The sequence below is a fragment of the Mercenaria mercenaria genome, chromosome 15 (assembly GCF_021730395.1).
Source record: "Mercenaria mercenaria strain notata chromosome 15, MADL_Memer_1, whole genome shotgun sequence".
NCBI lineage: Eukaryota > Metazoa > Mollusca > Bivalvia > Venerida > Veneridae > Mercenaria > Mercenaria mercenaria.
The window spans coordinates 50,490,198-50,502,582 of NC_069375.1; the positions used below are offsets into that span (position 1 = coordinate 50,490,198).

At 32.6% G+C, this 12,385-nt stretch overlaps 1 protein-coding gene across 1 annotated transcript in view; it reads right to left on the bottom strand.

The window, feature by feature from the left end:
- The window catches only part of LOC123554300 (radial spoke head protein 6 homolog A-like), a 70,890-nt gene that overhangs the window by 38,572 nt on the left and 19,933 nt on the right, over positions 1-12,385 (bottom strand). The window contains exons 4-8 of the mRNA XM_045344356.2: positions 10,900-11,046; positions 10,555-10,579; positions 9,911-10,021; positions 9,570-9,667; positions 9,179-9,326 (exon numbers count right to left, since the gene is read on the bottom strand). Of these exons, the coding sequence (XP_045200291.2) occupies positions 9,179-9,326; positions 9,570-9,667; positions 9,911-10,021; positions 10,555-10,579; positions 10,900-11,046 (529 nt within the window). The remainder of the gene's footprint in view (positions 1-9,178; positions 9,327-9,569; positions 9,668-9,910; positions 10,022-10,554; positions 10,580-10,899; positions 11,047-12,385) is intronic.

The following is a 12,385-nucleotide window of genomic DNA, read 5'->3' on the forward strand; positions in this document are numbered from 1 at the left end:
AAGCCTGTCAACTAAACAATATTTATAAAGTTTTCAAGTTTTATTGATATCACTGTAATAGGTGAACCCTTTATACTGTATGCAACATGAACTATTTACTGTACAACTCATACCAGACTTGTGTATACATTGCTCCCGTTTATTGATAAAATTATCTCCCTTGTTAACAACTTTCATACTGTGACTCGCTTGCAAAACAAGCATTGGATCATATAGGGAAATTGTTTTTAAACGTTTAAAACACCAACAATTATTCATTTGTCATAATTTTATAACCACTATTCCCAATATTACATTGCTTTATCTTTCAATTTCATGTAAAAAAAAATATGAAAATATTTAAAGAGGATATTGCTGAAATTCCTTTTAACTTTCAGTTTCCTCACTATTCCTCATATAGAATATATAAGGATAGAAAATAGAACTGCGACTTTGTCCAAGTTTAATTAAGGGTTATTTCTACATTAAGTAATAGAATGTCAAATTTTTTCAGTTTTTCAGACTTAGAAAATCTGTGGCCATTTTGGTGAATTGAAACCATAGTGATTATAGCTTGAAGAATGTATTGTACTTATTTATCTGAAATACTTATAGAGCTGTAGGTTTTAACAATATAATAATCATATATGTATTATCAATCTGGCACAAAAATACAGCTCTTCAGGCATGACAACGTATAAACTTCCCCAAAAACCTTTAAGTACAAAATGCAGCTGAGTACGAGATTTAATCCATTGAGAAGTAGATTTTATATTTTGAAGCCTGCCATCATATTGTGTTCCAATTTCAAGTGTTCTCAGTTCAATCAGTTTGGGCCAATAAACATATAGACTGGGGCCAATAAACATACAGACTGGGGCCATTAAACATATAGACTGGGGCCAATAAACATATAGACTGGGGCCAATAAACATATAGACTGGGGCCAATAAACATATAGACTGGAGCCAATAAACATATAGACTGGGGTCAATAAACATATAGACTGGGGCCATTATGCATTGAAAAGTTTAAATGTTACTGATATCAGATATATTTGCTCACTAAATTATTACTATCATAATTAATATTTATTAAGAATTTACTATTTATCGAATCTAGTTCAGATGTTTAATACATTAGTAAGCAGTACTGTACAGTTTTTGCAAACACGTTGATACATGAAGGGCTTACCTTGGAGCTATATAACACATATGGATCTATAACAATTGAGGCCAAAAGAAGTTTATACTTTTTTGGAAACAATATTTCATATCCTCCATGAAAACCCATTTCTTAAGTGTCAAAGTGCTTATCTATAATTTATTCACTTATGTTTGTGATAGGTGAGGTAAAACTCTCTTGTAAGAGTTAGGGTAAAGTTTACATCTACCAGTTTTTTTCACTCTTTGATTACAGTAACTATTTGATTGTCAGTAAATGTATATATATGTCATGTATTGTCAGCAATAAGAAATTTGTCAAACAGGAATGAAGGTCAAACTTGATATTCTAGGTCAAAGGTCAAATTTATGTAAAAATCACAAACATTGGCATATTAGAAATTTATTTTTATTCTTCAGAAATAGTTTGTTATCATAAGACATTCGTCTTTATTGATGTAATGTGTATATATCAGCCAAAGTCAGAAATGCAAATCTTATCACAAAAAGTCAAGGTCAACCCTGATAATTGAAGGTCAAAGTTCATTTTCATGCAAAAATGTGAAAAATATTATGTTTACTTCTAATCTGTTTAGTATGTCTTAAAATTATAAAATATTAGTCACTCAAGTAAATTCGTTTTAATGTTTGTATGTCAGTCAAAGTCAGCAGTGCAGATGTAACCCCAAAACTGTCAAGGGTAAAGCTAATATCAAAGGTCAAATTTGTGTGACATAAATAGCTTCATTTTTACAATATAAATTTATTGTTTCAAGATGTTTTTCATCATTATTAGTAACTGCTCATGGTTTGTTTTAATGTAAACATGTCCCACAAAATGATAAAGAGATCTTCAAGGTCGAATGTGATATTTAGGATCAAAGGTCATTTTCACGTAAAGTTATGAAAAAATAGCTCTTTAACTTTGTGTCTTTGCTAATAATATATTGTCGATACTACTTAAATGCAATATTTGTATTTTTGACTGAATTATGCCCCTTTTATATTTAGATTTTTTACAAACTTCGTTTTCTGGACATAAGTTTGGTACTATATAAGATAATGACTTGAAACTTAAAATATATCTTTATCATCATCATCATCATCTGCATGTGTTGTAACAATCCTAATAACTCAAATTTGTGTATTTGATGGAATTATGCCCCTTGGTGTATCTTCCTTTTAAAATAGAGGTCTCTTATTCAGACATATATTCATTTTACTGTCAAATCCCCTAATAGTGGAGTGCGCTGTCTTACGGACAGCTCTTGTTATTTTGCCGGTTGAACACATGTTTATGTAACGACATCGCATGCATTTATCTAGAACATCACAGTTTACTTTTAAAATAAGGTCTGACTTTGACAAATTTTTTATGATTATTTTTGAACCGTTAAACACTCATAATTTTGACAGTTTTTATCCGATTTAGCCGGTAAAACGTTCATTTTATTATACAGACATTCTGTTTTATCATTGTATCTATTTTTGAATGAACTTTAATAAATAGAAATGATTATTCTGTGCAACCGGCCACAAAACCTATTCTGATGTCGGAAAATTTTGCCTTGTTCATCAGATAGAATAGCAAACAAGAGGACCATGATGGTCCTGAATTGCTCACCTGTCCCCACATGACCCAGTTTTGAACTGAGTATGACATCTTTTTTCTATTATTTGACATAATGACCTAGTTTTTGAACTCATGTTACCCAGTTTTGAACTTGACCTAGATATCATCAAGATAAAAATTCTGACCAATTTTCATGAAGATCCATTGAAAAATATGGCCTCTAGAGAGGTCAGAAGGTTTTTCTATTATTTGACCTAGATTTTGAAGGCACGTGACCCAGTTTTGAACCTAACCTAGATATCATCAAGATGAACATTCTCACCAATTTTCATGAAGATCTCATGAAAAATATGGCCACTAGAGAGGTCACAAGGTTTTTCTATTTTTAGACATACTGACCTAGTTTTTGAACATAGTTGACCCAGTTTCAAACCTGATCTAGATATCATCAAGATGAACATTCAGACCAACTTTCATACAGATCTCATGAAAAATATGGCCTCTAGAGAGGTCACAAGGTTTTTATATTATATGACCTACTGACCTAGTTACTGATTGCACGTGACCCAGTTTCAAACTTGACCTAGATATCATCAAGGTAAACATTCTGATTAATTTTTATGAAGATCCATTGAAAAGTATGGCCTCTAGAGAGGTCACAAGGTTTTTCTATTTTTAGACCTACTGACCTAGTTTTGGACCGCACATGACCCAGTTTCAAACTTGACCTAGATATCATCAAGATGAACATTCTGACCAACTTTAATAAAGATCCCATGAAAAATGTGACCTCTAGAGTGGTCACAAGCAAAAGTTTACGGACGGACGGACGCACACACGGAAGTTCTAACGGAACGGTATTTATGTGACACCCCCATTGTTCTCTCTATTGTTCTAACAGTCACATAAAAAGAAAAAGGTCACATAAACAGAACGGAATGAATGACATCAAAGAGAAAGTACCGTTATGCAGTCACTTAACCATCATTTCGCGGGCACGGACGGACCGACGGACGGACGCTGCGCGATCACAAAAGCTCACCTTGTCACTTTGTGACATGTGAGCTAAAAACGCAAGATTTTAAACAGTGAATTTTTTTCATATTTCCTCATTTTGTGCAACGTGCATAATCAAAATGATAAACCCCCCAAAAAATTGGGGGTCAGTGCATAAGATTTTTCGCTATTACATTTCCCAACAAAACTTACCATCGTAATTTTACAACAATTTAACGTCAAAACTGAGACAGATGAGTCTAATTTACGTTCTTTGTTTAATCATTTATAAATATCATTTTATTATTAATGTAAACAAGTGGCTTTAGTAAAACAAAAATAATAAGAGTTGAATAGTTTTTATTCATAACTAATAATTTTGTAACTTTCAAACCATATTTTGTAACATTGAGGTTATATCCCATAGGGTGCCCCAAACCTTGTTCCATTCCATTCCGTTCCACAAAACAATTTAACGTCAAAACTGAGGCAGATGAGTCTAATTTACGTTCTTTATGTTTAGTCATTGACAGTCAACAAATGCTGTTGAAAATATAGGCCAAATAATAGCAAGAAAAGCTCCAAAATCAATGCATTTTCACAGGTTGTGAATGTTTCTGCATCAGCCTTGCAAAAGAATGAAGGAAATATGTATATATGCAAGGTACGTTATATAACCTCAGAATCGCATATAATAAATCTGTTGAGATGAGTCTAGAGAAAAAGGCTTTCCTTAGAAATTATCAGTGTCATTATGAAGAAAGAAATAAACTTTATTACAGATAACTTGATCTCAACAGACTTTGTCAGTCTAGGTATAGGTCAACCACGTTTTTTTGAGCTGCGACTAATTTATGCAGGACAGTTGATTCACCAAAAAAGAGTAGGAACATAATTATATGTAATACACAGTAAAGCTGTATAAGTTATCGATGAATATGAATGAAAATGCATGGCCCAAAGGATATGGCGTTAGCTTAACAAACTTACTTTTCAAGGTTCGAGCCTTGGTAAGTTCACATTTTTATTTTTTTTGGTGATTTAATGAGCCATTCGCAGTTTTGCCGTGTAAAGGCGTGTACTTAGACATGCATGGCTTAATCTTGAGACAAGCATATGACTTCTGGCAGGATCAACCAGGTAGCTACTTCGAGACGCCACTCGTGCTCTCGCCAGCTGCCGCTTGTTCAGGTCGCTCCTGTTGCAAAAGCCACCGAGATGGCCCGCTGCTGGGTTTCGTCCCTACTACGGCTGTGGCAAAGCAAGCGAGCATGGCTGCTTCTCTTTCTGCATTTGTTTTATGTTTTTTCACAATATAGGTGAAAGAGGAACACAAATTAACGTAAGGAAAAGTAGCTGCTGTCCGATTCAGTAATCTTGATCAAAAATTTGAGCGGCTAAGGCTTAAAATTTTCGCCAGGCATCTCATGATTTCAAATAGTGCAGACTGGACTGGGAGAAAAAATACAGCAGGTGCTCCATGAAAACTTAGAAGGCATTTCGTACAAAACTGGAAATCAGACAGAAGCAATCTTAAGCGCCCAGAAAAAATGTCAGCTTCTTAGAAATTCAACAATCCTTTCAATATAGAGACAACTTGATTCGTATCAACAGATAATGTAAATTCACAAATCAACACAGTCTTATCAAAATGTAACATTATTGCTGCGTTAATAAGCTTCTCCAGATATGTATCATAGTATTTCAATTACTACCTCACAGTTTTCTCAAACACTTGTACTGCTAGTTCATACAGATACATGGGGTTTTTGTATAATCTTTAAACTATTGAACTCTTCCATTTAAATGTCTCATATTTATATATATCCTTATTTATCCTAAAAAGTATAGCGACAGAATAAAAATAATTAAAAATAATATTTTATTATTACCTCCCTTTATTAAATTCAAATCTGGGAGTTATGTTTGATAAATTCGGGCATATAATTATCATCTTTATCATGGCATTATGATCAAGTAATAAGCCTTTATTTATTTATTTCTTTTTTTAGAAGAATCTGTGATATTATTAAAAACTTTATATTTGAATTATCAATAATACAGATTTTATGATTTATGTGCATTTAAAATATTATAATACCAATAAAATGTAGGAATTTATACATTTATATTTTCCTACTTTTTAAAGCTGACGTATTCATTTATAGTAAACAAAAATTTATGTTTTGATTGCTTGAGCAGTCAAGAGGTAAGAATGTTTTTCTATGTTCCCGATTCATTCTTATTTATTTAAAATGACAACTGTAAGTTCTTTGGTTTTAGAAAGTGAACATAGGTCATTATATTTTCTTCTAAAATTAGTCAGGAACCATATAACTACTTTTTTTTTCATGTGTGAACAATTATACAAAAATTAGATAAAATTTTAATTCATAATATTGTTTTCAGAAGTTGATGCAAATATCATTCACATAGCTGCTATGGATACCAGATCTGGGAAGACTTTTGATACTTACATCTACCCGCTAAATGGTGTGATTCTACAAGCAATAACAAAAAAAAAACAATATTGAAATCCATGGAAAATATATTCCATAACTACGAATGTGTGTTATCAACGGATACCCGATCAGCTTTAATTAACATTTTAACTTTTTTTTTAGAACCATTCGGAAAATTAATTATAGTTGCACATGACGTAAAATTCAGTTCAAAATACCTATGAATTCTTGTAAAAACTAACTGTGGAAGGATTTGGGGACAAACTTACTTTATTTCAACAAGAGCATCCCGACACAAAAAAAATTAAGGCTGGATACAAATGGGTGAATCTTGTAAAAGATATCTTAGGGCCTGTGTACAATGCGCACAGCACAGACAGCACTTTTGTAAACTTCTGAAAATTTTGAAGAAAAATAATGAAAATATATTCCATTAAAGAAATCAAAACAAGATTGTAAATGAGAAGAAGTATGCGAAATCTTGCGAAAAATTTATTGCTAATAAAATCTGTAAAAAAGATTCTTTCGAAGCATAGAATGCAAATCGGGATGTGAAGCCCTACATGTTTTATTTTGGAAGTTATTGTCTGCTTAAAAGAACAGCAAAAAATGATGTTAAGTATATTGAAGAGGTTCAGGGCAGACACTAGGATACAGTATTACAGGAAAATCAATCTATGTGAAAAAAATGGTAATAAAATACATTTAGCTAGTTAGGGCTATTGGTATTTTGTGGAACGGAATGGAATGGAACAAGGTTTGGGGCACCCTATGGGATATAACCTCAATGTTACAAAATATGGTTTGAAAGTTACAAAATTATTAGTTATGAATAAAAACTATTAAACTCTTATTATTTTTGTTTTACTAAAGCCACTTGTTTACATTAATAATAAAATGATATTTATAAATGATTAAACAAAGAACGTAAATTAGACTCATCTGTCTCAGTTTTGACGTTAAATTGTTGTAAAATTACGATAGTAAGTTTTGTTGGGAAATGTAATAGCGAAAAATCTTATGCACTGACCCCCAATTTTTTTTTCCTTTATCATTATATTTTTGTCTATAAAGGTTGCACAAAATGCGGAAATATAAAAAAAATTCAAAGTTTAAAAACTTGCGTTTTTTGCCATTCTATCTGACGAACGAGGCAAAAATTTCCAACATCAAAAGAGGTTTTGCGGCCGGTTGCACCTAATAATCATTTCAATTTATTAAAGTTCATTCAAAAATAGATACAATGATATAATAGAATGTCTGTAGAATAAAATAAATGTTTTACCGGCAAAATCGGAAAAAAAATTGTCAAAATTATGAGCGTTTAACGCTAAAAAGATGTAAATCTATTGTTGCTGCTAGGGGGCACTTCGACGTCAAAACTATATAATATATTTATTTAAATAATGCACCATTTGAAAGGGGATGCATTTCCGTTCATATATACTGAAAATCATCACAATCTGAGATTGTGCCGAAATTCGTGAGGAAAGTAGCAAGCCACGTTAATAAGATAATTTTTAACGATGAAAAACGTAAATATACTGTATCTCTACAAGAAAATGACCTTTGACCTATAATGTCTGGTTTGACCTTGATTCATTTTTCATTATTATTTCATCAGTGATATATACTTTAAAATGAATTATGATCAGTTACTAGCTTTGACAAAAATACCCTAAAACAGTAAAGAAAATTATTGCAAAAATGCTGTTTTTGCGAATTTTCACACAAATCTAACCTTTGATAATAGGTTTGCTGATTTGGATAAAACCTATAGATTGCTGACATTGCTTGACATGTACACATTAAAATGTATTACTAACAGTGCATAGATACGACAAGATATTTTTGGACAAAGAAATAAGTAAGTATGCTACATTTTGATTTTTTTTTACACAAAAATGATCTTCAGTATCAGGTTTGACCTTAACCTTAATTGATAATCTCTTCAATGACATCGTCTGACATATATACAGTAAAATGAACAACAATATGTTACTACAATGACAAAAAATACTTTTAAACAATAAAAATTATTACAAAAAGGTGATATTATTGCAACATTTCACGCACTTTTGTTTTACCTATGGTCGACTGTTTTGCATACCAGACATAATCAAATAAATTATAGATAGGCATGGCTTTGACACTTAAGAAATAGGTTTTCATGGAGGATATGAAATACTATTTCCAAACAAGAGGGGCATGATGATCCTTTATCGCTCACCTGTTAAACTTGGCCTTGGAATCATTAAGATAAACATTCTGACCAAGTTTCATGAAGATAGGGTCATAAATATGGCCTCTACAGTGTTAAGCTTTTCCTTTGATTTGAGCAGGTGACCTAGTTTTTGCTCCCACATGACCCAGTTTCAAAGGTGGCCTAGGAATCGTCAAGATAAACATTCTGACCAAGTTTCACAAAGATAGGGTCATATATATGGCCTCAAGAGTGTTAAGAAGCTTTTCCTTTGATTTCAGTGGTGACTTAGTTTTACCCCACACGACCCAGTTTCAAACTGGGCCTAGAAATCATCAAGATAAACATTCTTACCAAGTTTCATGAAGATAGGACCATAAATGTGGCCTCTAGGGTGATAACAAGCTTTTCCTTTGATTAGATCTTGTGACCTAGTTTTTGACCCCACATAACCCAGTTTCGAACTTGGCCTAGAGATCATCAAGATAAACATTCTGTGTTAGTTTGTATCAAATCAAAGCATAAATGAAACCTCATTATGACTGAAAGGGCCAAACTAGAAACTTTTGCACCTTTCAGGGGCAGTAACTCTAGAACCCATGATGGAATCTAGCCGGTTTTCGAAAGGAACTGAGATCTTATCATGACTCAGGTTGTATGTAAGTGTGCTTAAATCCAAATGTAAAATGTCACTTCTATCGTGTTAACAAAATGAAAAAAATTTCAGTTCAGAAGCTAAATACAACATGGCTTGAAAAGTACAAAAATTCTCAAATTCAGCATAATATTGTTTAATGTTTACCTGTCTCCTCTGCAGCTTCCTCTTCTTCGGTCTCGTCATCAAACCGGAAATAACCAAGAGGTGATATTTGTGTGCTTGCACTTATCCGAGCAATTTGCGCACGCAGGTAATTTCTTTCAATGCCTGGAAATGGCGGATATGAAACAACCTGAAATTGAATTCTTTCAGCTTTTAGCCTTTCAATATGCTAAGTGTCACTGCAATTACATACAGAGTAAGATAATGGTATTCTATTAAATAAAACAGTATGCTTAAATGTGTTTTATTTCGGTTTATATGGAATATTACTTACACTTTTGTTTTTAATTCCACTAATATATTGGGAAAAAAACCAACAACAAAAACAAAGCAATAATTAGATATCTGCGAAGAAGCAAAGAGATTTTTCAACCTGAGCGTCAAGATTTCCTGTGAAGAACTTTCTGATTTTTCTGGCAACCTGGATCTGGGCTGGTGTTACATGCGGAAGTCGAACCCACGGCAGTCCCGCTTAAATCAAAACAGTGTAATGAAATCAAAAATAAATAATTACATAAGCAAAACTTCAAGTTATGAAAATATCAGGTACATGTTTTGTGCATGTTTATGATGCATCTGTATGCTATGAGTTAGCCAACTTTATCATTTTCATCATACATAGTAACAGCTGTTTCCGAATGGTACAATTGTGAAGCTGCTGCTTTGATTTACATAGATTGTTTGTTACAAAAGAAATGAAAAAATGTTTCTCACGCTCTGATGTTACAAAATAGACTTTCTTGTTTAATCCGCTTCCAGCTGGCTCACAGGGAATTTTTGGTGGGGGCTTGTACATGGGCTTGAGATCATCTGGTAACATCATATCTAAAATATAGAAAATAATAACTAGCCATGCTAGGTCTTTTGAAACCATATGTTAAGACTATGCTAATAAATAAATAGTATTCCTTTTAAATAAATACAGTTGCAGCCAATTTCGAACTACCGAAATCTGCCTATCTCTGACCACAAACACTTTATGCGTTTTCTTACTATACAGTTCATTCTGCACCATATACTATGTAAGACATAGAAAAGGTAATGAGCTGTCTTGTTAACTTACGCTATGTAGACTCAGCATGGTCTGTTCTGTTGACCTATATATGATGTGCAGACTCGTATATGAGCTGTGCTCAGTTTGGAGACTGGTGCACATGCTGTCTTGTTACCTTACTTTGTGTAGATCCGTATATGGGCTGTCTAAGTAACTTACGTTGTGCACACTTGAGCTGTATTGTAAACTTATATTATGTAGACACGTACATGTGTTGTCTTGTTAACTAACATTTTGTATCCATGAACTGTTTTATTAACTTATGTTGTGTAGACTCGTACATGGATAGTCTGGTTGTACTTACCATCGAATAGGCTGCTTTCTTCCTCCTGAAACAAAAAAACATCCATGTAAGAGTCGTTCAGAAAAAAAGCTTTTTTCATCTTAAACAAAAACACCACAAGCTATCTAAAGGCACGCCGAACTACTGTGAGTTATTTTCGGGGTTTTTATGATAGAAATTGATCACATGCAAACTTGGGGGCATGAGGGGTGTTGCACATTATATTACCTCTCATGAACAGACTCGGTCAAACCGAGTCTGCTGTTATGTTGCTTGGATGCATTCCGAAGGATCTATTCACAGATTTTAATATAAATTCATGTATTTTCTTATATTTGATTAAAAGTGTATGACGGCAACGCTCACTCGAAGTTCACTTGGCAGTTCATCATTGTCATGTTCGGCTTCCTTCGTTACACTCGTGTCATCTTCGTACTCCTCTTCTCCAAATTCTGTCTCTGCTATGTAGTAATTCCGTGAGATGCCGAGAATTTTACCCCAAAAACGTATGCTCTGTAACAAAAGCTATAATGTTATAATGTAAAACAGGTGAAATATTATTATACCGTATCAGTGTTTGAAATAAAAAACGAACAAACAAAAGGATTATTGAAAACATATTGATATTCAAATACAAGTTTATTTGTGGAGTTTATACATTGTACTTTGAGAGCAAGAGATGAATTTTTTTTTGCTAAAACTTTACAGAAATGCAATTACATGTATGCTATTATTTATTTAATATCCTCCACAATGTTAAGATTGCATATAGAATAAGAATACGAACAAGACAAAGAAACAGTACAAACTTCAAATCATATCAACACATATAAACAAATGCATTATTATACGATCATTCTGAAAACAAATGTAGATATAATTATACATAATATAAAAACAGTCCGTATAAGAGAATAAAAGATGACTTATACTGACATAAACCTAAACATACATTAACATATATGCGAATTAAAATGCGAGTATGACAATAAAAGTAGGCTAGAAGCCAGCAGAATACATTCAAATATGACACTTTACCATTCTTATGTCTAAACTCCATTGTTAAAGGTAATAAGACATACAATCATATACACCCAAAAATATATGAAGAGAACTATTGTTCCTTTATAACCTTACGACACATTCATATGTAACTTAATTGAGAAGCATACTTTTACTTAATTGAAAACATTCATAGTATTATCTTTTCATTTAAAGTTTAATTATTGAAGTATCTAAGTAAAAATGATCCTGAGTTACTTTCAATTCGACAGTTCTCTTTATTTAAAGTATCTAAGTAAAAATGATCCAGAGTTACTTTCAATTCGACAGTTCTCTTCATTTAAAGTATTTAAGTAACAAGAGCACCGCCTTGCGGGTGCTGACGCTCATCTGAGTAATAGAAATATTGTCCTACCCATGATTTTCTAAGTCTAAAAAGGGGCATCATTCTTGCAAAAAGCAGGATAGAGTTATGTTTCTTGATGTTCAGTGTCCACATATGATGGTGAAAAACTGTTGCAAGTTTTAAAGCAATAGCTTTGATAGTTTATGAGAAAAGTGGACTTAAACATAATACTCAAGCAAGAAAATGATTTTCTAAGTCCAAAAGGGGCAATTATTATTGCAAAAAGCAGGATGGAGTTATGTTGCTTGCTGTACAGGGTCAGCTTATGATGGTGAACAAGTGTTGCAAGTTTCAAAGCAATAGCTTTGATAGTTTAAGAGAAAAAGTTGACCTAAACATAAAACTTAACCAAGAAATCTGATATTTTCTAAGTCCAAAAGGGGCCATAAATCTTGCAAAAAGCAGGATGGAGTTATGTTTCTTGCTGTACAGGGTCAACTTATG